Here is a 23,272-nt window from a genome sequence, read left to right on the forward strand (position 1 = left end):
ATTTACGAGTTCGAAGTTCGGAACTAGTTACGATCGTTTGTTAAGGCGCCTCCCGGCCTGATCATCTCTCTGACGGCTGACTCAGACGGCTCTTTCTTCATTGCGCCGAGCTACTTTTCTTCAGAATCTAATCATAGCCCCGAGAAAGACGAGAGAAGCCATCAGAGAATCTTTAGTTAAAGTCAACTGCACCCTGCTCCCGAGAGGATGGAGAAACGAGCGCAAAGAATCTCTAAAATTATCAAAGAAGTGAATAAATTTAGGTAAGCACCGTTTTCATTCGCGTATCGCCTAATAACAAGAGGTATATAAGCAACCCATCTGAATAATACAAACAATTCGCTTGTTCCGACTTAGTCAGGCGTTTAATTTTTAATCAGGGATTCGCACGATGTCTCCATGCATCCTGGGCTGCGGGCCCTCCTCCCGTGGATGGACCATTCATATAATCTCCTGCTAAGCCGCCTTCAGAACTCTCCGCGCATTTTCGAAATGGCGGCCGGCAAAATCTCACGCTTCAAACTAGAATCTACCAAAATCTCTCTCTACATTCCAAGTATGACGAAAACACCACCAAATCGTAAATTAATCGATTTTAGACCTCGACGACATTTCTGAGTCCTCCATGATTCCAATTTCAGTCACTTCGGCGGAAAGCGAGAAAATTATGCATCGCTTTGGCCTTTTTCGTGGCGCTGCCGGCGCCTCCAAGTTTGGCTTGAAAAAGTCAAAGTTCTGGATCGGCTACTTTGTGCGTTTAGTGACGGGATTTTATGAGATTTATTGTATCTTTCCCTTTGTGTGATCAAACCGCAGCTTTCCTTGCCTAGTTCGATGACGAAAAAAATCGTTGACTAAAAATACAATAATAACCCGTTGAACAGAACAAGAACTGCTCTCTACATTAAATTGCTCGTTGTTCGTCGAGCTGACAACGATCGAGGGAGTGCCCTTGGCCTCCGACTACGTTTCCAACTTCTCATATCATGGTGGATTCGCGAAAAAGTAAGTCCCATACCTCCGCCACTATCAAGACTATTTATAGAGCGTTTTTCCCTGCTAAGCTTCTTGAGCAGCCACACGAGCCGGTGTTCGTGAATTTTTTCCTGAGACACGGATCAAACGACCTTTCGGAACAAATCCTAGCGGCTATGGAAAATCTAGAACACATTTGCTACGAGGTTCATCTCCTCACGCGCAAGTCCTTCAAACTAATCACGGAGCAAGAATCGACCATCGCGAAACTAAAGGAAGAGCTCGAGCAGCGCAAGAAGGAACACAAACGCAAGTTCCAAGAGCTACTCAAGGAGTCACAGAAACGTATCGAGCTCATCGAGGGCGACTCAAGAGTAAGTCTTTGGCTTCTTTTAAAATATTAATTTATAAGCTTTGCGCCTCTGAAATATAAAACACGAGCTATTTTCGAGTAAATAATGCATCAAGCAATGCTTCTCTAAGTCACGTGATAATCTTCTGTTGTGAACGTCACCGACTTCTTTCAATTCCAATATCAAAAATAAACTTCAGTACTTGCGCCGAGAAAACGACGAACTACGACTTGAGAATGAGCTTCTACGGGATCAAGTAGCTGCTTTCGAGGCAAATCGAGAGGCAATTCTCGATTCAAAGGTGGAAACACAGCAATTCCTTGGAGTCTCCCGCTTCGAACTTCAGCGCAAGTCACTGCCAGACAGACCTGAAAAGATACCCCTCATCGTAAAACGTACGTGCGCGACCTATTTTTTGACTTGGCGTTTTCCGTTGCAGTCGCATGCATTTTTTAACGAAAGCTATTAAGCACCCACAACGGCAATATCATCTCGACCGCCGACGAGTGAATCCATTTTAAATCGGATTGCGACGACGTCCGACCAAAATATCAAGGTAAGACAAACAAAATCGATACCTGTTTTCCTCCTCGGTTACATGAGATTATGCCTTAATTTGATGCACCAGTCAGCAAATTGTCTTCTCCGACAATTTATGTCGACGATAATTAACCCGCTTTGCATTAAGAATTCGGGAGCCAATTCAGACAAATGAAAATATTTGTTCTATATAGAGAATAGAATTCTTATATAACTATTTAGCCTTCGGATTTGCGCGAGCGGAATTGGGAGTTACTAGTGCGTCGAAAATCGTTCCAAGAGCCTGGAATTCAAAAGATCAGAAAAAGGTGAATAGAAAAATATAGGTTATTCAGCACTTTTCTGTCGGTTGTTGATTTATTCCCTGGGACATTGTTGGTTTTGCGTGTTTTAAAGTTTAACTTTGTTTTGGTTGAAGGCGAGAGAGGAAGACGGAGGAGGTGACGGCTGATCCAAGTCAAGTTGCATTAAGTGATATCGTCACTAGTGAAGGCTCAAGGGCGTCTACGCCAACCAACAGGTAACAATCATTTATTGTACATAACTATGGACATCTTGTCGATTTGTTTTCATCGAGAAATATCATGTCCAAGTTCATACAGTGCCTTCGATATCGGAAAGAAGTTCAAAGCTTTGCGCTTACATAAGTTAAGTTTACGGAGTACAGCGCCACACGAATGGGTTCGACATAAAGCCTCGCGAGTGCCCAATCAACAGGTCAAGACTGGACGAGTGCGAAGAAATTCTTCCGAAAGTTCGGCACGATCAGGATCTCTGAGGAGGCGACCGTCGGCCAAGGGCAACAAGGGACTTATGCTTGATAAATTCAGGAGCGGTCGATGTTCTTTTTAGTAATTAAGAACACTTTATCATTAATACATTCGTTTTCGGACATTTTTTCTGTAGATTCAATATCAACTATTTATGTTCGCTGAAGTATTCTATTCGAAATTGCCTTTAAAGTGGTCGTTTACGGAGATGAAACAAACAACGGAGCGAAGGAAAATTTCTGGTTCCGGTCGTACAGCCGGTATCATCACACCTAGCGCTCATAAAAGAAGCTCCGATTTTAATGTTTATGTGATTATAAACTTTAACAAGTTCGAAAACGGCATTAACACATTTTAACTGGGCAAAGGACACCACCCAGGTGGACGAAGTCATAACCCACTTGTTCTGACATAGTCTAATCCGCATCTACCCTTTCATGTTTCCAATTATTCGAAAGTCATTGATCGCCAGGCAGCGGACTAAACAACTTCCCAGAGTGGTATCGTACTTATTACAAACGCAACTTCCACGACAGCAACACCGATAGTAACTATGAAGACATAGAAGACCCCTACAAGGTGCAAAAGTGAACTTCAACTTTCATCATTATTCAAATAAATGACTGTATATGTAAAACATCGTCTATTTCCACGCTGCAAAATGTTCGCTTAGGGTTCCTGTCACACGACGGGAGCAGAGAGCGCCCTAAACAGCCTCAAGGGAGTTCCGATCCCCCATTTAACCATGCTCATCGAATCATATGCATTCAAAACTTGATTGTTGCTTTTGATTGAAACGAAAAAACGAGATAATGCGATTCACTCTTCTTTGCTTCTTTTTTGCTTCAGTAAGTGTTCAAGAGATTCCTCCACCAAAGATAGCTTTGTAAATGATTTCCGTTGTCGGCACTCAAGTCTTCATGGCTAAGGCGATTTTTCATAACTAGTACTATAATAATTGGGTTATAATTTCTATCCAATAAATCTGTCTGGAAAAATAATAAGCGCTCTTTTAGCTGACAGCAAAAAATCTCGACTACGGAGAAGACTACGACCAATTGAAACGAGAGTCGGAAGAAATCGCCAATTTTCTGGGCACTTTCGGCGGATACATGACCAAACGCGAATTCAATTTCGATGACAATTTCTTCTGATCTGTTATTTTTAACTTATTGCGGCATTTCTGAAGGACTAAATAAATTTCAGTCACTTTTATACGTTGTTTATTTGAGAAACTTTGGCAGTAGTTTTGCTTTCTTCGAGCAAAAAGGCGAGAGTGCAGATTTCAATGAAGAGGGCGAGTCCGAAACAAACACCAGACACGAGAATGCCTTGTTCGCGGGGAAGAGTATAGAGAAGACAGCCACCAGTGAGTAGGATGAGAGCTGCAATGAAGGATAAAACTCGTGTCGCTCTATTGCATGTGATCGAGGATCCCCTGTCTTTTCCTTGTCGAATGAACAATGCTGCGCTTTTCTTTAGTTGATATATAAATGCCTCTTAAAAAACTGACTTCAATAAGACTCGATACCATTCCTTTGTCTTGTTCGAGGATCTCTTTCTATTAATTCTTGTATGCGCTAGACGTGCAGCAGAAAACATAGGCATTTCGGAGTTCTTATGGTGAGAAAAATTTCCAGAAAATTTCGTTCGGACTGAGTCTGAGATCTAACAACGCGCAAAATTTTCCGAATGGGTGAATCCGGGGTGCCTCCGGTGCCCTATTTTCATCCCAAATTTGACAAGGGGATAACACAATAGGCTTTGTTGTTCTATTTTTACTACGCCATAAATGTTTGTCTGGAATCTTTACTCAGTTAAGTGGTATGATTTATTAGTAATAAAGTATTGCACTTGCCAAGAATTTACAAAATTGACGGTTTCCATCTGTGAAAACGGTTGTTTTAGCTATCGCCAAAAGGATTTTGCTTTTTCGTTCTCTAAAGCCGGCATACTTTGCCTCCCCAAAGAAGAACTTTGGGAGTTGAAACGGGAAAAATACAGCTTGGCCAAGCTGAAGAAGTTTTAATATATTATTAATTTAAAAGTGACGATTGAAGGTTTCATTGAGACGAAGACGTCTGGCGCGCGAGGTCATTGACGGAGGTCAATTGGTGATCATCATCGTCCGCTGGGGATGACCATATTTGCTTCCTCTTTCATTAGCAACTTCACATGCCAGTCGCTCTTTGTGGAAGTGACTGGCAATTATATTCGAGTTCTTTTTCGACCGTCTCTTCAAAAACGATCAAAGGCGACGATAATCATGCCTGACCATTTGGAGCACTGTAAGCTTAGAGAAACCTTTTCAAAATTTCAGAGATATATTAATCAGAAAATCATTTATTTTCAAAATATCTTCTTTAAAACATGCGAACGCTACAACATCATCATTCAGTGACGCAAGTTTCAAATCCATGGAGAAATGCTTTAGGAGGAGCATTGACGGGACTATGTAAGTTTAAATCTTTGAAAAGAATAATACGTGACGGCTTTTAGAGGAATAACTGTCGATTTGTAGGCATTTTGGTTTTAATTGTTGTGATGGTGTGGTACTTACGCAGAAGAGAAGAACTAGAGAGAGCAGAGCAGAAGAAACGCGAAATTCTTTTCCAGCGTGCTGGCGAATATCTAACGGAGTACAAAAGCCGTCAGCCGGAAAAATGCCGCGATCGTGGCCGCGCACCCAGGAAAACGTTCCTCCTTGATTTCGAAATCTTTGTCTAAGTTTTTCTTTGATTGAACTTTTCGGGAACGTCTCTCGGAAGTCCGCTTTGTTGAATGTAAATATAATTCAAACACATCACGGGTTGCCCTATTTGCTGTCAGTTTCTAGAATAAAAGCCCTATCTGCAAGTATTGTTCTCTGTGTAATTCAGTTTTCAAGCAATGTCCGATGACAGTAACGGCTGGGAAAATAGCTCGGATGGTAAGCGAAAGGAAAAAGTCTCGCTTGACAGTATGAGAGCGTCCTTGAAGGGCCGCGTGCACCACTTATCCAATAGATGTAATCCAGAGGTCTCCGTGACAACATTTCTCCTCTTTCTATAGTCTTGGCGTCATCTTATTACACAGTGCGCTCCTCAGAAAAAATTGTGGTAATGAAATAGCCATTCAGGCAAAACTTCGGGTCATGGAAAAAGAATGAAGAAGAAGGAGAGAAAATCCGCGGGCCCCCGCTTTCTACTCAACCGCTCTGGAGTGCCCTTGTCCGAAGAAGCATGGGATCGCATGTTCACTTTCTACGCCAAAAATGATAAGCAGTTAAGATACAGTAATAATGTTTATTGCGACGATCCGCTCTTGATTTGCTTTAAGAAATCGAAGACAAAGCCAAGTATAACAAAACAAAATATCCAAGTTTACCTAAATTGAGCGCCTTGGGTGAGGAACTTTTATATTTTCTTATGTTTATAATTAATTATTAGACAAGAACGCTCCTCGGTATGCCGAAGTATCGCTCTACCTCTGTAATATCAAAGGCTACTTTAACCAGCTTGAGGTAGACCTACTTCTATTTGTCAGACAATGAATAATTTATAGTACAATCACACAGGAACTCAAATTTTCGAAATATCGAAGCTGACGGGTTTCTCAAGGCTGATGGAAAAGGCGAAATTCATTATCCGTTGCTCGATGCCGATCAAATGTTTAGAAGCGACTGTTGTAGGAAGCGATATTTGAAGAGCACAAGGTTTACTTCAAAGCTTGCCCATTTCACTTTTCAATCGCCCTAAAGGAATGTATCTGACTTGCTTCATTCCGAAGCTCATCCGCTTCCCGATTACTTTTAAATCCGTTTGCAATGGGCAGACTTTCTATCACATCGTGCTAGGAATCTACTACGAGGGACAACTTGGCTCTATTGGGCTCTCAAGAAGAGACGATTTAGCTGACAAGCCATTGATATACGACAGCTTGGCTGGCTTGATCCGCGAATTTCAGCGCTGCTACGCGGGTTACAGTCACAAGTTGCAGAAAGTAACAATTGGGGGACCCGTTCCCACCGATCTCACTTCACAAATTCAAGTGCAGTGGAATAGAAAAAAGTTTACTCTCAACTCAAAATGCGACTGGAACTCGATGAGCAGATTACCTCGGACCTTCAAAAGGGATCAGGTAGGGAGTAATCTCTTCCTTGATTCCAATAATTAACTTAGGAGTCATCGAGCAACGTAACCTTTGGACAACCTAGAAGTATGGAAGCACTCCTCAGTATGATAAAGCTTGACACCACAAAGTACGCCATTCCGTCATCGCCGATGACAATACGCCCAGTCACTCAATTCACTCCAAAACGCGCTTCCCGACATTCTCTGGTTCCAAGTACCTCGCGTCTTCCTGCTGCTTATTCGAAACCAGCCGCTCGCGTCCGTATCTTCAAGTAAGCTCTTTTTATGATTCACCAAATAATTTTAATTTAGTCGTCCTCAGCTGAGCAGTACAACGCGCATCTTTCGTCCATCGTGAACTGTCAAATTTAAGGAAAATAAATAATTATAATATCAAAAAGATTGAATTATTTTCGATGTATTTTGTATTTATTTATTGGAAGACTCAAGCAGATTTGAAAGCATTCGCCTTCCCCGGTGCAAATAATGCACATTGCACAACAAAGTGTTCATTTGTCTCTTAGAAATGTTGAAGATGCGCATCCAGACGTAGTAGTGCAGCGCGATTAGACAGCAGAACATAAGATACGTCTTTATCAGTTTGTCGCGTATTTCAGTGCTTCGCATAAAATATGAATTTATTGTCTCTATCTCCTTCGGACTTTCGCGTTGGTACGGAGATACCATTAATATATTGGTTCGCAACTAAGGATGAAGAAAGCTTTTTCACGCCTCTTTGATGTTATAAATTTATGCCTTCTAAACGACCTTACGTAAAGCTATTTTTATTCACGGTTTGTCAGGTGTCGAAGCGTTTATTTAATATTTATATAAATTCATCTCATTTATGAGATATTGAACAAAAGTACAACAGTAATTTCAGTTAATCAGTTTGATGGTTTCATGTGGCGAAGAACATTGTGGTCAATGTTCATATTTTGATGCAAGTTTTGGTTCCTAAGCGGCGTCAAAACAAAATGCTAGAATTAGTAGCCTACCTAGGAACGACTGAATGCGCGGACGGATTTTTGATGATCTTGTGGATCCACTCCCTGTAATAAGCGACGTTGGTGTAGACCCCTGGGTAGACTTTGTCCGCGCACTGCTTGCCAAAAGAGACGAGACCTGCGAGCGATTGTCGCTGAGTACGACGATCAAAGCAATCGAGCGGACCGCCACTAAAAACAATCACTCCTAGTTGGAATCATAACCAGCCTCTCTCACCTATCTCCAATACACGCGTCAATGGCGCCAAGCTCCGCTGCACACAAATGCTGCCTTGAATGAGATTTGATTAAAGTATTCTTTCACAAGCTTGAACTTGGCACTTACTTTCGCGTAAGTGTGACAGGACGTGTATGCGAAATCTCGCGCACGGAGGAATTTGCGTATGCTGCCCGGCAATCACTGAACTTTGTCAGTGGGACTTGGGCACGCTGGATCGTCTCACTGGAAAGCTACGGAGTTACGTGTTCATAGTTTGTTGACTACCTGAAGCGGGCGCCAGGCTCAGAAGACGTACGTCCCCAACCAGTGATGTAGCAACTGTCCCTGACCTTGAGAGAGTCGACAGCGCGCGGCATGCAAATAGGGCCCGTTTCCATGTCAAACTTGAAGCACTTGCCCGTGTGGTCTGGTTTCAACTGAATCAAGGCGATGTCATTGTTTGCTGCTCCTGTTCTAAACATTCCCTCACATATATTTTTGCGCACTTAACTTACTCAGAAATGACTTGAAAGTTTTCGTGAACAAAAATGTCCTTCACATCAATAGCCTTTCGCGGATTTAAACTTTAAATTTTAAAGTGAGTGTTAATATCAATCTGAAATTTAATAAATGGCTTCTTATCTATGCATTTTACTCCGATCCTGTGCGTTAATCTCGTCGTCACCTTCTTTGTTGAATCTTCCGCTGCGTACTTGAAACGTGCCGCGCTCGACTGCAGCTTGAATAGTGCGCGCGTTTGAGCTTCTGTCACTGACCATCAAGCAATGCGCAGCAGTGATGACCCAGCAACTTCCGATAATTGAGGCGCCACATGCATGCTGTCCACGGGTGTGATCCGCAAAAGTCTGTGGCTTCGAATAGGCGATCTGAGCCATCCAAGGATGGTTGCATGGCTTTGACGTCGTCGCGCCGATGATGCGACTCTGGCAGTTAGAACGACCACAGTATCTTTCTGCATCCAGAAGCTCGTTCAGATCAGATTCTTAAGATTTTTAAGCTTGAATTTCTTTCCGACGAATCTTTCTGATCCGGTGAACATGCAAAAATATGCTCGGTACGTGGCTTTATAGAAAGATTCCGTCACACTGTCCCATACCTATTTCATCCTCTGGAATGTTAATCCCGTCTTCGGCACAGCGGGGAAGTGCGCAGTACTCCCACTTTCGCTCTGGGTCTGAAATTCGCAAAGAGGATTAGATTACGTTGCTCTGTTCTCTGTTACCTGTCGTGTAGCACCACGGTAGCTGCTCGTTTTCACCGAGGACGTGGCATCGAGCTCCAGCTTGGTTCGGAAAAGGAGGAAGAATCAACGGTTTGTGAGGCGTGGTTGTATTCCATGCCTGACAAGGAATACCAGTTACAGTCCGTTCTGCATGTTCCAGTGATCCAGAGCGACATGGTCGCGCGCGCACTACAACGAGCTGGTAAAAAAGGAACGTACACTTAGTCTGTGACTTTTTATGTACCTTCACAAATAAGTTCTCGTTTGAGACCTTTGTTGATTTCATGCTGTCGCGCGAAGAATTTCCACTCCCCGTTTCTTGTCAGCCAGGGATATCGCCCGATGTTGTGATTTTCACGGATCGATTTTTTCAACAAACGATTCATTTTGAATGTCATTTTGTTGAACTTGAGCGGGGCTTGCAAATAATCACTCTTGTCATTTATGCCATTTAATTTACATGTCTTTCAAGCCCTAACAAAAGTGGACGGCCACCAAGGCCATGCACGGTTCTTGAAGTGAGATAGGTTCTGTTCCGTTCAGCTCCAATCCATGCGTTTTTGCCGCGCTTCTCTACAAGCAGTTGAACGAGAAATTGGTTCTCCCGCTCGTTTTGCGGCAAAGCTACTCGCGCTATTCTGTTTCCAATTGATTCATCGTCGCAGACTCTTTTTACTGTTAGTGTTACAACTAATTTAAAGTGAAGGCATTCAATTGATTTGGTTGTTCCAAATGTCAACTTTTAGTTTATGGCAGAAATCTAACAATTCCCTATGAGCCTGTTCAACTGTGTATTGGCCTCTCATTTTTGCATAGCATTTTGTCCCAGGATCTTCTAATAGAAACCAATTCCCATCTGAACGAATCTATCAGTAATTCGGAGTCCCTTGAGTTTATGTTTTATTATGTTGATTTACGCCTGATTGACCTTAGTCAATTATTGTTCCTGCTTTACAAATTTTATGAAACGTAACATTCCACAGTACATAGCTCATATGTAATCCATTATTCTAGCTCCTTTATTCAGATTAGCAATGAGTATTCAGTCCACATCATGTAAAAATATGTGGATTTATACCTGGACATCGTCTGGAGCGAACTTGTGCTTGAATTGTGCTGAGTTGGAGGTAGACAATAAATGTGATGAATGTGGCCTTCGAGAACATCTGCTTTGTTTAATTTTACTGTCTCTCGGTCTGTCTCTGTCGATTGTGTTTTTTTTCTCTCTGTTTTTTGAGCTTCTTGTTCGTTTTTCTTTCTTCGTTGTAGTATTTTTGAGGTTTAGCTTTTTCCAATCGATTATCGTAATTGCGTCAATAACTCTATTGGCTTTATTTTAATTTTAATGGTGGGGGCGCTTGTTACGACTCAATTTAGAAATTCCACCTAACGGAGTCGCTACAGAGGTGAGAGGCCTCCAACAAATACAAATTTCGTATCGTCGATGGTCAGCCTGTAATGCCATGTTTCTGATTATCGCGCGCGAGCCATCTCCTCTTGTTTGGCTCTGGACCTGGGCATGATAGGCGCGAAAATTCCGCGAATTCTTGCTCCAAGTTGCGACTTAGTTTTAAAGAACTACTGTAATTAATGCAAAAGCGATAGGATTGTTAGAATCATCAACATTTCGAGAAGGTACGCGCGTAGTCAATGTGTCACTATTTTCTGAATCTCTCTAGAATCGACGTCGTTGTTTTTAAAAGTCCATTTCTCTGGTCATTATGCTTCTCGGCTTTTTGAAGGAAGGACTGCAAGGAACCTGCTTGATAAAAAAAGCTGATCAAGAAGTTCCATTCAGTTCTTTGCATAAAAAAGCACACTCGACGAAATCTATAATTTTATGCTTTGATTCAAATCCTTTGAATGTCGATCACTGATGACTTAATTTAGGTTACTTGGTCGCAGTTGAACTTGGTAGCCTAGATTATCATCGTTGATCGCTTCGGAGAACATTCGACGATATTCCATTTGTTTTTTTATTTATTAGGAGCGGAGCATAAATTACACGAGGGACATTTTGAAATCAGTGTGAGGGCATTTGGATTTTGAGTACAGTGAGATAAGTTTAGTGGTCTTTAATCTGGACAGCACAGCCAACTAGTTCAGCTCATCCGAGCATCATCAGATTCTCGAGCTGCGCTCGCTGCTCACCAACCATTTCGTAAGGGATTGCCATGGGCGGAACCCCGACATTCATCTGCGGCTGGTTGATTTGGGCGAGGCTCTCGTCATCTCCTCGCAGCAGGAAATCGCGGAAATCAGATGGGTTTCTCGAGCGATCAATACTCGAGCATGTCTCTGCGCAAGTAGTTTTATCCTTCAAAATTATTTGTAAGTTTTCTAATAAATCTAGTATTTTCTACTCATTTCATTTCGAACTAACCATGAAGTTATTTTGCATCTCTCGATCGAGACGTCCCCAGCAGCCACCCCAGACAAACACCTTGCAAGCATCTTCCTCTTTGTCATAGTACCAAGCTGGGACGTAGGCACGGCATTCGCCCTACACAAGGAATTTACACTCTCGCGTTAAAAAACGACACTCACTGGCATTGTTTTTGCCATACACCTAGCCGGCTTCTCTCGCATGTCCATCAATGAGTCTCTGTCCGCAGTTCTAGCAGAGATGCCTTGTTGCGACCCAAGTAGTCGCATTCCAACCACCTCCATCTCGCCACTGTTGCTCGGCCCTGCTTGCTGAGGCGCTTGATTTTATTGTTTTGAGTTATTCAAGGTCATTATTTACTAACCAGATAAGAAAGGCTGCCTGGCGTACTGAAACACCATCGGTAGCAGCTCTGGAGGAATGTCACGGGCCTCGGTTTCTGACAGATCAAGCTCGATGACCAGCCATGCGGGGAGCTGCAAACTCACCAGCTGTTGACCAATTCGAGCTTGTACAGTTACAGTGGTGTCTTTAATACAGGTTCCTAAACGGATCCATCAAGGAATGTAAACGGGTTCAACCTACCGAGGCATTCGAGACTGCTTTTAAAGTTGTTGGAGTTGCCGCCACAGTTACCAGAGTCAAACTTGACACAAGCGTTTTTGCCTTGATGGAAGTAGTAACGTTCTTGGGTCAATTTGGAGAGCTCATCCTCCGCGGACGGCGCAATGAGCGGATTCAAGGGCTGAAATGAAGGGTAAACTTTTGACGAAATGATAAAATATCACCTCGGATGAGCAATTCCCTCGATTCAACGGCATCGTACACAAGGACATTGGCACCGGATCTATCAAGTGATTATTTTGAGAGCAGCGGGATAAAAATAATTTTTAAAAACTTCCGCAAGAAGAAGAATTTATGAGTCAGATGTTTGTAATCTGTTTTCAAAAATATGGATTAAAAGTTTTCGTTGATGGTTATAATTACCGCAAGTATTGGAGCATTCTTGCGCAGAAGCAAAGCCAGTGCAGCTTTCTTGAACTTCGCATTTCTTGGAGATCGAATTGTAGATCCATTTCTGCTTAGAAGAACGCACATTGCGACATGTGAACAAGGGGGTTTGTGCGACATTGCATGGATCAGTTCCGAAGAGGTAGAGTTTCGGACAAATGAGCATGCTGTCAACTTCACCAAACGGCACGCGCTGAATGCGGTAGCCAGAATCAACAAACACGCACCAGCAGTTTTTGTCCGAGCATTGAAGAGGTGTCCAAAGCCCGCTCGCGTCGCAATCCGGCAGCTGGTAATCCTCAAATGTCTTCTTTGCCTTCATTGCCATTCTTGTTTAAATAATTTATTACCGCGTCAAAGGGCACAATTATACCTGATCTCATTGCATGAAGGATATTTGGACTCGCCGCGGCCCTGTTGATATCCGGCCTCCCACCAAATTGAAGCGAGCCAGAGTGAACTAAAAAAACGTATCAGACTTTGGACGCCGTTTTTACGTTTTAATCGTCGCTATTCGCGTCAAACTCAACGTGACGCTAATTTGCAATAATTTTTTTTATCACAGCAAGGTTACAGAGTTTATTCCAGGGCGCCCACCATGCAGGCTATCCAGATCAACCCAACAGTCTCTTTGGCTCATAAAAGCCTCTTTGAAATGCTGAATCTCTTTCAGAATCCTTTAGATTCTAAAGTTTAGAATAACAAGAAAAAAATATCAAGAAGGCAGAAAAGTATGAAAAATTTTGGTCTAACTTACGTAAAAGTCGGGGAGGCCGTTTCTTTCTCCTCTTCTTCCAAGTCAGCGAATTCAGCAAACTTGCAAGAGTTTTAATTTTGAAATTTAAGAAAATATAGGGTTGGTTTTGTTGTTTGGGTTAAAAACTCGTAGCTGAGCATGAACGATGTGCGGCGGTGCGAGTCGGCTGAGCGTGAGGCCGAGTATGACGAGGAGGAGCGGCGTCCAGCGACTTCTCATCTTTTCTCTCCCTTTCTGAACGCAAAGTTATCCTCATCGAGCCCCGTTTCTCAAGGAAATTAAAAGGTTGAAATGGCCTCGAGTTACGTGACGTCACCCAACACGTCGAGAAGCCATTCACCTCAAGGACGGCAACTGATGACGATGATTAGTTTGATAGTAAGCCCACTTCCACCCGCAAATTACCCCAACAAAATCGGGCACCAAAAATCGGACCTCCCGATTTCGACACGACAAAGGGGCTCTAAAAGGAACACTTTGGGAAATTTTCCTACAGCAAAGATGCTATCCATCGATCTCCTTGTTGAGAGCTACCCATCTCTGTTGCAGAAAACGTGTCAAACTTTTTAGACTCAAGAATGTTTAATAAATGAATTCCAACTGTGTCTAAACGGCTAGAACATCTGGAGTTCAATGTATTGGGCTGCAATCTCATTTAAATATTTTCAAAGCTGGGCTGATTACTTTAGCCATTAGTAGTGTTTTGCGCACTCCAAATATACACGCAGACGAAAAATGGGATGAAAAATCGGCGATTATCGTTTTCAATGTTCCACGGTTGAAAGAATAGAAATGGCAGATAATTCTCCTCTCAGTTTAAAAAAAGTGCGACACACGGGGAATCATATAATTGCTCGTTTTCTACATTCAAGAATGGCTAAAGCGAAACCCTTTTTTAAAAAGGCGATTATTTTCATAATCGGTTCGAATAGCGCCACGGTGTCTAACAATTATGCAAGTAGTAGCATTATTATCATGTTTGTTGACAGAGACATACCTATGCTTGATCTTGTTGGAGCTACTCTTGAAGGATTCGGCGATTCTCGGCGCTAGAATTGGATTCGCCTTCTTCCGACGCGTCCTGTGTGTTTCTGTCTGATCCAATTGCTCGTGAATGGGTTGAGATAATTACGCAAGGCGCCCAACACGAGCCGTATGCTTTATTCATTTGAAACTGATTTGGGTGAATTTTTCAGCAGCGTTCTTTGTCTTCGAGCATTCACCCCTAAATTGCAATTGACGATCCTGGGAAAAAAATAAATTACTCTCGGAGTGGGAACACTTTTTGCGACAAGCATTGAACGAACATCTATTGGAAAATTATATTCAATGGATATTATTAAAGGCTGTCAGAAAATAGATATACACTGTATATTATACAGGAAGGCTATTCGTAAACTTTCGAATATTGATAAATTATATTGAATACGAAGATTTCTTATAAGTTTCAGCATCCAAATGAGAAAGATTTCAGTTCTCGAGAGAGCTTTCCGCTGATGACTTTTGACTAGTTAATGACCCTTAATTTATGGCCCATAAATTATTGCTCCTGCGAGGTTCTGAGATTTGCCTTATTCCAAAAGCCTATGAAATGTTAGAAGCCACGAGAAGCCATACCCTTGCTTGTGGAAAGCAAAGGCAAGTTCGAGTTTTAAAGATAATATCCTATTGAATTGAGACAAAATAAAATTTCTTTACTTTGATGTCCTTTTATTGAGCATGTTGGCAGAAAGCGAGTAAAGCAAGAGAAGAATGCATAAGTTGAATTTTTCATGGAGAATTGAAGAAAGCAGAAATAAAGTTAGAAGGTGCAGTTTTTCGATTTCGCCGCTGAAAGAGAAAATAGTTTTGGAACATTCCCGGAACAACTTTCGTAACCAGCGCCTTTGAGTAAGATTCAAAGAAGAAGCCCAAACTAAATTTCTATTTTAACCTTTTCACATTTTTCGAATTTCGACCAAGAGTTTGTCTCCTTTTCTAATAGAAGGAAACCCTTTGATAGTCAGCAAGCGAGAAATGGTTAAGAAAACATATTTGCTTTTGAATCAAGCCTGAGTGTTCGCTTTGACCGGAAACCAGTCTGAATTTTTGCCGTCGAAGTTTTCCCCTCTTGAATTATTGCAGGAGGTGCACAGCGGCACGATATAACAAACTTCATTTGAATTACGTCCTACGAGAGCTTCGCAAACGTGCATTTAGGTCTATTATTGCAGAAAGAATTCGAAGCCCTTCCTTTTATCCAAACATGTCCACCGAGACTGGCTGGTTTGGAACACATTCTTTTCGCGCAACGGGGAGCTAACTCCGGTTTGTTCACAGCTTTCTGAAAACAAAAGTTGAGTTTTCAAAATTGCTAAAAATCAAATCTGAAAATAAAAATTTGAATTATGAAAAATTACTTTGTATCGTCCAAGATGGTTTCTTTTATCGTTGCTGCTGCCAATAACGTGCGAGACGAGTGTGTCTTTCTTGAGCTTCTCGACGGAGCCGATTTCGGGAAGATAGCCGCCGAGCATTCTCTTGGCGAGTTGAGTTTGAATGGGACGCCAGGGCAGCATCATGATCGCGGATGATCCTTTCTCTTTTCAGACGTCAAAATGAGTCACAAGGCCAACGGGCGAGACCTATTTCGCGACACAGATGACCAATTTTGTCAATATTTGGCAAAGAGCCGAAAATTTTATGCTTGGTCCCTGTTTCTTTAATGAAAAAATAAGTTTTATTTAAAAATAAACGCTTGCCAATGTTCTCGAAAGCAAAATTTAGTAACAGCTGCGATACAAGACTGCGTCCAGCTGCTTTTAGGTTCAAAAGTGTCCTGCTGATTGTTGATTCGATTCCATTTGAATAGCGCCATCTTTTGGCGAAACTGGACATATAAGCTGGCTACTTCCCAACTATTTTCAGTTTATAAAATGAAATTTCAAAATCTTTTCTTCCACTTGAGTAAATGCATGAATGTTAATTATGCCGTAATATGTTAAACATGTCTTCCTGTATTCTGAAATAAACATAACATAGTCGAAATGGTCTTGATTGGATTTCTGAAGCTATCTTGACATTTGAACAATCGCGTTTGATAAGCGTCGCCGCATGCACGTGATGAAAAAACAAATTTTGGAAGCGATTTTCGGCAAAAGGTTGAAGTCCGCTTACGTCAAAAACGCTCTCGATGAAGCCTCTCTTCCGCCTTTTAGTCTTCATAGCCAGATTTTGTTTGTTGCTGGTGATTTTGTTTTTTATAAGAGAAAATATTCGAAGCATCGAGGAGGAAAGCTCAGAAGAGTATTTGATTCAGCGGATAAAGGAACAGTTATGTTGAATTCAATAGTTCTGGAAACTTATTTCATTCTTGTTAATTATTTTTCCGTTTCAAAGCTTCCTGCTTTAGACTTACATGACATAACTTGGAAAAAGCGAGAGCTTCAGGTATTACGACTTCAGTTTTGGTTGATTTTGACTTCTAACTTGAGATATTATCGCAGCATGGCGGAATGCGCCAGAACGCATTGCCAAGCGCCGCTGATGCGGCTGATTTGCACGTAAATGCAACTTCTAACAGCTTTCGAAAAACTGAAATTCTCAAGAATGCCATTCAAGAAACAACAATGGCAGGTAGAGTAAAAATTATCGTAAAAGAATATTTTCGATATTCGCTTTTTGTTCAAATTTTAATCCTCAGTGGGCGAAAAATCGAACGTTTTGGATTCTAGGGCCTGCAAACTAGTGTTTATTCTGTTGTGGACTAATTCGCGCGACTATTTTCCATGTCGAGCTCTTGAATTTAATGAATTAGATTTATTTTGTAAAACAAATTTTCTTTTTCAACTTGAATTTGAACATTTATAATCGCGAACGGCACGTATTTGTATTGAGCGGTTGTAGTTAAATGAAATTAGGCGAGGGAGAAAAGAAGCCTCGCGCAGTGGTACTGAGTGGTTTCATGCGCTCTGGTTCATCCTTTGTCGGCGAGGCCTTCAACGTGCACCCGGAGGTGTTCTACATGTTCGAGCCACTCCACCCCTTTTATAACACTGCCAGGGTTCACACTAACGCCTAATTGTACTCAGTAAGTAAATTGCTGCCAAATTGGCTATTCAAATGAACCCTGAAAAAAGGCTGCAAAAGAGACACGAATGAGAAAAGAATAGCACACTTAGGAAGGAATTTTCAAAACACGATTTGATAATCTTAAACCTACATTATCTATATCAAGAGCTAGGTCAACCTAAACTGTTCGTAAGATGGCGATAGCATCTATAAATCGGTATCCAACTGAGAGGGCATTCCATCGGGCGCCCTCTTCTGACAGCGAAGTGCCATTTATACTGGGTGCCCTCTTGATAATTATCAAAAAACAGAAAAAAAGTTTTAATTGCCATAAAATGAAATCTTGAACATTTCCAGAATTGTATTCAATATCCCATTGAGATTATTCTGTACTCGGTGAGAAATAAAATAAAAACGATTTAATCACTTTGAAAACTCCCAAGAAAATTATCTTCGGTATGAAAAAATCATCCAATAAGAGCTAACAGGCTTCAGATGTAACTTCACTGATGTTATCGGAAGTGAACATAGCTACAAACACTACAAGGATAGGACTCACTGGAAGATACTAGAAATGAGAGAGTAAGATTGAGAGTCAGAAAAAGGAGGCGAACGGTTGGGGGGTGAACGACGAATTCGACCACCGCGGTAACTTCATCTTCCGCTACAAAAGCCACCGGCTGTGCAAGGTTCACGGGTTCACATTCCAAACAGAGAATCACGCATCCACGTGGCAGCTAAATTCCTAGTCTGCTCTCGCCTTTAAATAAACCAACGTTTTCTTCGAAAATTTCTTAATTCCTCTTTAGAAACCGAAAGAGTACAGATCAGCCACAATATTTACCCCTTTTATCATAAAATGAAAATACGGGATCTCTGTAAAACCCAGTCTAAAGCCTCCGTTTTGCGCGTCAGACTTCTCCTTCGATGGGCTGGAAAGACTTTGCAGGTGAGTAGGCAATTCTGATTCTAAATGCCTTGACGGGAGAGAGAAGATACTGTTAGACAAGTTGGAATCGCTATTCTTTTGATAAGGTACCACTGCCGCCCTGTAAATGTGCAGCTGGCCCGCGAGATGTGTCTAGCTAGCATTCCCGTCGCCAAAGTTATACGACTGTGCGATCTAGAGCTCCTCAAGCCGATCCTCGAACACGTAGGTAATTTGAATTCTAAGTTCAAGCCTCTTAAAATAGTTTCTGTCGACCGTAACAACTCCAATTCTTTCTCCAGCTTTGGCTGTTCATTTTTTTAACGTGAAGATTTTGAATATGCAGCGTTATGATATTTTCTAAACGAGTTAAAAAGCGTTCCCAATTGCGTCCTCTTCAATCGTTAACATTTTCCTTGCTGGTTGAGATGGTGTTTAGAGAAGATTTAGCTTTTCAAGTTGAGTTGCTGGAAGGATGCGCGTGTAAGGACTTTGATATTCTTTCACGGCCGCAGCGGGCTTCTAACACTGTTTTTACAGCGCATGGTTCATCCAACAGACCTTCACTTTATATCCATGGGAAGTGTATTGCTTCCCTTTGCGTTACATAAGTATTACTCTAGAATTGATACTCCCCGTCGTGACGCTTGTTAATAGAAAGTCCATCCTATTGTGCAACGATCAAAAGACGGGGGCTATTTCCGGAATTCCCAAAAATACAAGAGCAAAGTACTCCGGAGATGCAATTTCTAAAGGTGGATTTTTAGAACTAACAACTCTTATCAGAGCAACGCGTTGAGTCATAAAGACCTGCTTTCGTAAATATTTCAACGCTGCAAAAACAAGAGTTACACAAAAAGACGAAACTGAGATCAAGGCTTATTCATCGTTGTTGTTATTTTTGGTTAGCCTCTGTAGCTCACTTTTCGGTCAGAAGGTTGATTATATTTAGATCTGAAAGTCATCATGCTGGTGCGCGATCCCAGGTTCGTGCTCATTGCTTTCTGATTTCCTCGTGAACACGTGTCGCTTACCTCTCGCTTAGGTCGATTTTGGCATCGAGGGCGGCGATTATGACAGATTCGTCTTACCAGGCGCGGCGCAATATGAAAGTGCAGGACGAGGAACAACTCTTGGGCAACTTGAACAACGTCGTCTGCGCCAAATCGATGGAGAACGTTGCCGCGCTCAGAAAACACCCATGGCTTAGGTAAGCAGCTATTGGTATTCTGGCTAATTTGGACGGTGAAGGGCGCGCACGAAGATCTTGCGGTATGAAGACATGTCTTTTGCCACGAATGCCACGGCCGCCAGATTGTTACGTTACGCGGGACTCAACCAGTCACGGCTTTTTCCACTTACACTTCCTTTCAAGTCTAGATCCAGAATTTACGAAGTCCTTTTTTGACGCCAACAAAAAATTTATATGAGAAATAATATTTTTGTGGTCGAAAAAACTAACGTGGAATTAATGAGTAGTTAGTACGAGGGGTATATTAATAGAGCTGTGTGGAAGCCAGAAAAAGACAAATGAGGTAGCAGAGTGGCTTGGCGACATTTACTACGACCAGATGGAGAGCGCAGAGAACGTGGGCCAGGAAACCGTTCAAAATGAATTTGAAGGGGCCGATTGCATTCGCTCCCTTTGTAAACACGCTCAGACCAATATTTCAATCAAGCGAACGTGCTCTCTCTATATCCTAACTGATATCGGTTGACAAAGAGTGACGAGAAGGCGCTTGGCCCAATTGCGAAAGCGCTCGAGCATCCTGGACGATTCGCCACTTTTGGACGGAATACGTCGCTCATTCCTTACAAATGGATGAAAACGCTCAACTACACGTACGTGTTTGAAAATGTCCTCTGGAGTATCCCGCAAGATAAATCGATAAAACAATACAATAAAATAGTTAATTTAAGCTTTTAGCCGATTTTTACACACAAAATTCTGCCGTTTTTTAGGAAGACTTGGCTCTTTTAAGACTCCCTGCCAGGGAGTCCCTAACTGTTCGGCATCAATATGAACAATATATAAGTTATTCGAAAAGCGGCGAAAATAGTAAGAATCAATTATTCAACTTTCAATTCAGAACAATCGACAAAATCCAAAATCTCTGTAGTGAGTACATGGACCACTTTGGCTACGGAAAGATCGCTCAGCTACCAGCCGACCACAGTAACATCATTCGCCCTGTACAAAACACTGAATACCTCCATTTTTTGTAATTTTCATATTTTATTCAAATACATTTTGTTGAAAAAGATCGTATTTACAGTAAATAGTTATCCACGCGCGAATCGAATCAGAAGCTTTCACACGGTCTGGGTCTTTATCTTTACAATATGTGTGGCGAGGTTTACGAGTCTGAAAGTTAAAGAAAGCAATAATACTTTACCAGATGAAATTTAGAATTTCGGCTTTCTAGCGCGACCGAGATTTTTCGTGGTTTTCGCGTAAACGTTTTTGACGCGCTTGTCCCACTTGTAGTTCTTGCACTCGCCGATGTAGTAAGCAGCGTATTGGACGATAGGGCCATCTTCGGCGAGCCAGCCTTCGAGAGTGTGGTCTTCAGCGAGAATCTGCTTCAATTTCTGCGATGGTGGCTGCCAGTCTTCCATGTCTGAGCAGCTCTTGGATCCAAGAGGGCCCTGAATAGAAATAAAACACTGCAAACAAGGAGAAAGTGTTTTACCTTGATTGAAATGGCGTCTTCAAGCTTGCCTAGAAGATTGTTCAGGTGCTGAAGTTGGTTTTGCTTGACACGCACGGGAAGCGTTATCTGCGCTTGAATCAATGGGCGGATCTTGCCAGTAAGGAGATGGAGCACACCGGCTAATGTATCGAACTTCGTGTCTAAAGAAAGCATAGGTTTAGAGAGGTGAGAAAGTTGTGATCGAGTTACTATCTTCCAGACGATCGGATTCCATCGGCTCAGCAGCAACTGCCCACCAATTGAGTTTCCAGCCCTTGTGCACTTTCGTTTGATCAGCGTCCCATGCAACAGTTGCCTGGTTAAAGTATTTGCTTAATGAAAATGGTAGACTGTCTTACTTTGTTGCTCTTGATATCATAGGGTCTGTCCCAAAAGTCCATGTCCCCCTCGTTGTGATAGATTCGTCTCTTGCCATCCCATGGCAGCGGCTCGAAATTTTTGCGCGGACCGCAGAATCGCGCAATTTTTTCGAAATTTTTATTCGCTCCGAAAAGTCCCTTGAGAATGTGGACCTTGAGCGAGATAAAATAGCTGTTCACTTTTTAACGTGATTCTCTTTTCACTAGAATTTCGTCAATCAATTCGTTTTTCTATTTTTCAACTCGTTCCTTGTCGAATCCGCAAAAGTTGTGGTATTCCACGTCGAAGCCGTACTCTCGATCGAATTGCATCTAAATTTGTCAAGCAAAAGAATGCGGACTGTTTCTTACGTGGATGGTGTAGTTGTCGGGAACTCTAATGTGCCACATACAGGCTTGTCGGCGATCATATCTCGCATCGACATCCTCCCCGTTTCCGACGGTAATCGTTCCTTCTAGCTGTTTTTTGCCGCCGATTTCACCACCGCATTCTTTAATTAGAATGGTTAGGTAATTTGGTGCTCCCCAAGAATAAATATCTGAAATCTACTCACCGCATTTGTTGATGTCTCTGCAGAGAGGATTCTGCCAAAGAAAACGCATCAAGTTAGAGCGTTTCTGAGAGAGGTTGATTGAAGTTGAGCTTGCACGAGAACGAAGCCATTCCAGGCCTCCTTCATCGGCCTCGTCGGCGTTGGTGGCTGGGCTCGAGTCACCTCCGAGCTCGAATCGAGCAAAAACAAGCTGGAAAATCGAAAAGCTCGACAATAACTTCATCCTTTAACACGGTTCAAATACTAAGCACGGAGAGGCTTTATTAAATTTGAAAGTGCTGAACCGACCCTGAGAGAAAGTTGTTTTCTTTTTCGTGAAGTCGATGAAGTAGACTCTCTTTTTTCTGGTGGTGGCGGCGTCGGCTGTGGGACTGATTTGGATACAGTTTCCGGCGCCACGGTTGCTTAAAGCTTCGTAAAGTTAATGTAGAGCGCCACCATAAATCGATAAGAGAGTGGAGCGCCCGCCGCGGACGCTGGCCCGCGCGAACCATCGACAACCTGCGAACGAAGCATTCCGCGATTCTTGTGATGCGCCGCTCAGTCGCCTAAATTTGCAACATAAATGTCTTAAGAATGTCTCTTTGGATTTCTCTCTTTTAAAATTGCTTCCGTAACTGACGTATCTTTTAATCTGTAAATTTATATTACGTTGTTTGTCCTATTTCCAAATGAAAAAAGTTTATTTGCCAAAGACACATGATTTCGGAGATAGCATATTTTCACCAGTTTTTTCTAGAGCCAGTATGTTATCAAATGATTTGTTTTTCAGGGGATGTAGATTTATAAGTGTGGAGAAAAGAGAAAGACAAATGCAATGAAATCTATGATCGTGTCCTCCCTCTTGATTCTTTATCAAGTAAAAGCGACTTTTCTCAGCTGCAGCGAGTCAGTTTCAATATACGACCCCTTGAAATGTAGTTTAACAGGTAAACAAAAATTCGTATTGAGTGGTAAACTAATACATTAAAATTTAGACGCCAGTGCGAACGATGAATGGAAATTGAATTACTATCACAAAATTGACATCTACTTCACATGGAAAGACGTGACAGTCAGTTCCCCTTTAACTTGGAACAGTACAACCGACGAATTTGAAAATAACGAGCTTTTGGAGACTATTCTTAAGATTTGGAATAACAAATTTCATGAAATTTCACAAAGAAATGACTTTAAACATCTATGCTTATCCCAATAAGCTAGCAGTTTCTGAAAACGATCTCCGTCCGTACTACCTTGGCGTTATCAAGAGCAAGAACTTGGGTCTCCAAGACAGGTAACATCAAGAATATTTTTGTAGAAACAAAACTATTT

The 23,272-nt window shown here is 42.0% G+C and overlaps 7 protein-coding genes across 9 annotated transcripts; 3 read left to right on the forward strand and 4 right to left on the reverse strand.

The window, feature by feature from the left end:
- Positions 1-147: 147 nt before the first annotated feature.
- LOC145708935 (uncharacterized) lies at positions 148-2,720 on the forward strand. Its single transcript, XM_081786628.1, has 10 exons — positions 148-263; positions 381-556; positions 600-755; positions 885-1,005; positions 1,046-1,349; positions 1,528-1,723; positions 1,799-1,884; positions 2,091-2,176; positions 2,287-2,388; positions 2,522-2,720. Exons 1-10 carry the CDS (start codon positions 208-210, stop codon positions 2,718-2,720), a joined length of 1,482 nt encoding a protein of 493 aa, XP_081642754.1. The 5' UTR covers positions 148-207.
- Positions 2,721-5,536: 2,816 nt separating this feature from the next.
- On the forward strand, positions 5,537-7,146 carry LOC145707745 (tubulinyl-Tyr carboxypeptidase 2-like). The gene is made up of 8 exons (XM_081785316.1): positions 5,537-5,567; positions 5,757-5,912; positions 5,957-6,022; positions 6,067-6,140; positions 6,182-6,311; positions 6,378-6,757; positions 6,799-7,022; positions 7,063-7,146. The coding sequence occupies exons 2-8, from the start codon at positions 5,783-5,785 to the stop codon at positions 7,106-7,108; spliced, it is 1,050 nt and encodes a 349-aa protein (XP_081641442.1). The 5' UTR covers positions 5,537-5,567; positions 5,757-5,782; the 3' UTR covers positions 7,109-7,146.
- A 418-nt stretch (positions 7,147-7,564) lies between these two features.
- Positions 7,565-9,863, reverse strand: LOC145707494 (plasminogen-like). 2 transcript variants are annotated; one of them, XM_081785027.1, is made up of 11 exons: positions 9,689-9,863; positions 9,444-9,617; positions 9,200-9,388; positions 9,074-9,151; positions 8,618-8,959; positions 8,472-8,523; positions 8,242-8,430; positions 8,083-8,199; positions 7,975-8,028; positions 7,749-7,928; positions 7,565-7,707 (listed from the first exon to the last, which is right to left on the reverse strand). In XM_081785027.1, exons 2-11 carry the CDS (start codon positions 9,595-9,597, stop codon positions 7,638-7,640), a joined length of 1,425 nt encoding a protein of 474 aa, XP_081641153.1. In that variant the 5' UTR covers positions 9,598-9,617; positions 9,689-9,863; the 3' UTR covers positions 7,565-7,637. The 2 variants fall into 2 exon arrangements, with proteins under 2 accessions (XP_081641153.1, XP_081641152.1); XM_081785026.1 differs by having other exon boundaries at positions 9,444-9,600; positions 9,672-9,863.
- A 1,331-nt stretch (positions 9,864-11,194) lies between these two features.
- LOC145707966 (actinia tenebrosa protease inhibitors-like) lies at positions 11,195-14,447 on the reverse strand. Its single transcript, XM_081785563.1, has 10 exons — positions 14,351-14,447; positions 13,354-13,587; positions 12,970-13,056; positions 12,573-12,925; positions 12,374-12,432; positions 12,171-12,330; positions 11,950-12,129; positions 11,747-11,904; positions 11,583-11,702; positions 11,195-11,516 (listed from the first exon to the last, which is right to left on the reverse strand). Exons 4-10 carry the CDS (start codon positions 12,922-12,924, stop codon positions 11,307-11,309), a joined length of 1,239 nt encoding a protein of 412 aa, XP_081641689.1. The 5' UTR covers position 12,925; positions 12,970-13,056; positions 13,354-13,587; positions 14,351-14,447; the 3' UTR covers positions 11,195-11,306.
- Positions 14,448-15,028: 581 nt separating this feature from the next.
- LOC145707956 (uncharacterized) lies at positions 15,029-16,018 on the reverse strand. Of its 2 annotated transcripts, none has more exons than XR_014134788.1 (4): positions 15,753-16,016; positions 15,584-15,676; positions 15,312-15,521; positions 15,029-15,268 (listed from the first exon to the last, which is right to left on the reverse strand). XR_014134788.1 is itself a non-coding variant. In XM_081785549.1 (4 exons), the coding sequence occupies exons 1-4, from the start codon at positions 15,912-15,914 to the stop codon at positions 15,124-15,126; spliced, it is 486 nt and encodes a 161-aa protein (XP_081641675.1). In that variant the 5' UTR covers positions 15,915-16,018; the 3' UTR covers positions 15,029-15,123. The 2 variants fall into 2 exon arrangements, 1 of the variants encoding a protein (XP_081641675.1); XM_081785549.1 differs by having other exon boundaries at positions 15,029-15,237; positions 15,405-15,521; positions 15,753-16,018.
- A 2,009-nt stretch (positions 16,019-18,027) lies between these two features.
- LOC145708936 (carbohydrate sulfotransferase 3-like) lies at positions 18,028-19,739 on the forward strand. Its single transcript, XM_081786629.1, has 6 exons — positions 18,028-18,092; positions 18,300-18,352; positions 18,439-18,560; positions 19,284-19,317; positions 19,377-19,541; positions 19,583-19,739. Exons 3-6 carry the CDS (start codon positions 18,479-18,481, stop codon positions 19,737-19,739), a joined length of 438 nt encoding a protein of 145 aa, XP_081642755.1. The 5' UTR covers positions 18,028-18,092; positions 18,300-18,352; positions 18,439-18,478.
- An 820-nt stretch (positions 19,740-20,559) lies between these two features.
- LOC145707680 (uncharacterized) lies at positions 20,560-22,321 on the reverse strand. The gene is made up of 7 exons (XM_081785240.1): positions 21,959-22,321; positions 21,756-21,895; positions 21,653-21,716; positions 21,384-21,556; positions 21,235-21,340; positions 21,025-21,185; positions 20,560-20,980 (listed from the first exon to the last, which is right to left on the reverse strand). Exons 1-7 carry the CDS (start codon positions 22,179-22,181, stop codon positions 20,738-20,740), a joined length of 1,110 nt encoding a protein of 369 aa, XP_081641366.1. The 5' UTR covers positions 22,182-22,321; the 3' UTR covers positions 20,560-20,737.
- Positions 22,322-23,272: the final 951 nt, after the last annotated feature.

The sequence above is a fragment of the Oikopleura dioica genome, chromosome XSR (genome assembly GCF_907165135.1).
Source record: "Oikopleura dioica chromosome XSR, OKI2018_I68_1.0, whole genome shotgun sequence".
Lineage (NCBI taxonomy): Eukaryota > Metazoa > Chordata > Appendicularia > Copelata > Oikopleuridae > Oikopleura > Oikopleura dioica.

What these genes read in the sequence shown, in the direction of transcription:
- LOC145708935 (XM_081786628.1), top strand. Translation starts at nt 208, where the DNA reads ATGGAGAAACGAGCGCAAAGAATCTCTAAAATTATCAAAGAAGTGAAT. An exon ending in CTGGATCGGCTACTTTGTGC is followed by an intron (nt 756 to 884) that starts GTTTAGTGACGG and finishes CCCGTTGAACAG; the next exon opens with AACAAGAACTGCTCTCTACA. An exon ending in GATACCCCTCATCGTAAAAC is followed by an intron (nt 1,724 to 1,798) that starts GTACGTGCGCGA and finishes AAAGCTATTAAG; the next exon opens with CACCCACAACGGCAATATCA.
- LOC145707745 (XM_081785316.1), top strand. Translation starts at nt 5,783, where the DNA reads ATGAAGAAGAAGGAGAGAAAATCCGCGGGCCCCCGCTTTCTACTCAAC. An exon ending in TGATAAGCAGTTAAGATACA is followed by an intron (nt 5,913 to 5,956) that starts GTAATAATGTTT and finishes ATTTGCTTTAAG; the next exon opens with AAATCGAAGACAAAGCCAAG. An exon ending in GCTCGCGTCCGTATCTTCAA is followed by an intron (nt 7,023 to 7,062) that starts GTAAGCTCTTTT and finishes ATTTTAATTTAG; the next exon opens with TCGTCCTCAGCTGAGCAGTA.
- LOC145707494 (XM_081785027.1), bottom strand. Translation starts at nt 9,597, where the DNA reads ATGACATTCAAAATGAATCGTTTGTTGAAAAAATCGATCCGTGAAAAT. An exon ending in CGACGAGATTAACGCACAGG is followed by an intron (nt 8,524 to 8,617) that starts ATCGGAGTAAAA and finishes ATCCGCGAAAGG; the next exon opens with CTATTGATGTGAAGGACATT. An exon ending in GAGCCTGGCGCCCGCTTCAG is followed by an intron (nt 8,200 to 8,241) that starts GTAGTCAACAAA and finishes GTAGCTTTCCAG; the next exon opens with TGAGACGATCCAGCGTGCCC.
- LOC145707966 (XM_081785563.1), bottom strand. Translation starts at nt 12,924, where the DNA reads ATGGCAATGAAGGCAAAGAAGACATTTGAGGATTACCAGCTGCCGGAT. An exon ending in AGAATGCTCCAATACTTGCG is followed by an intron (nt 12,433 to 12,572) that starts GTAATTATAACC and finishes ATCACTTGATAG; the next exon opens with ATCCGGTGCCAATGTCCTTG. An exon ending in GTATGGCAAAAACAATGCCA is followed by an intron (nt 11,703 to 11,746) that starts GTGAGTGTCGTT and finishes TTCCTTGTGTAG; the next exon opens with GGCGAATGCCGTGCCTACGT.
- LOC145707956 (XM_081785549.1), bottom strand. Translation starts at nt 15,914, where the DNA reads ATGATGCTGCCCTGGCGTCCCATTCAAACTCAACTCGCCAAGAGAATG. An exon ending in ACCATCTTGGACGATACAAA is followed by an intron (nt 15,677 to 15,752) that starts GTAATTTTTCAT and finishes TTTTGTTTTCAG; the next exon opens with AAAGCTGTGAACAAACCGGA. An exon ending in GACATGTTTGGATAAAAGGA is followed by an intron (nt 15,522 to 15,583) that starts AGGGCTTCGAAT and finishes GCTCTCGTAGGA; the next exon opens with CGTAATTCAAATGAAGTTTG.
- LOC145708936 (XM_081786629.1), top strand. Translation starts at nt 18,479, where the DNA reads ATGTGTCTAGCTAGCATTCCCGTCGCCAAAGTTATACGACTGTGCGAT. An exon ending in GCCGATCCTCGAACACGTAG is followed by an intron (nt 18,561 to 19,283) that starts GTAATTTGAATT and finishes GATTATATTTAG; the next exon opens with ATCTGAAAGTCATCATGCTG. An exon ending in AGAAAACACCCATGGCTTAG is followed by an intron (nt 19,542 to 19,582) that starts GTAAGCAGCTAT and finishes TGGACGGTGAAG; the next exon opens with GGCGCGCACGAAGATCTTGC.
- LOC145707680 (XM_081785240.1), bottom strand. Translation starts at nt 22,181, where the DNA reads ATGAAGTTATTGTCGAGCTTTTCGATTTTCCAGCTTGTTTTTGCTCGA. An exon ending in CCGACAACTACACCATCCAC is followed by an intron (nt 21,717 to 21,755) that starts GTAAGAAACAGT and finishes TGACAAATTTAG; the next exon opens with ATGCAATTCGATCGAGAGTA. An exon ending in CTTTTGCGGATTCGACAAGG is followed by an intron (nt 21,557 to 21,652) that starts AACGAGTTGAAA and finishes TCTCGCTCAAGG; the next exon opens with TCCACATTCTCAAGGGACTT.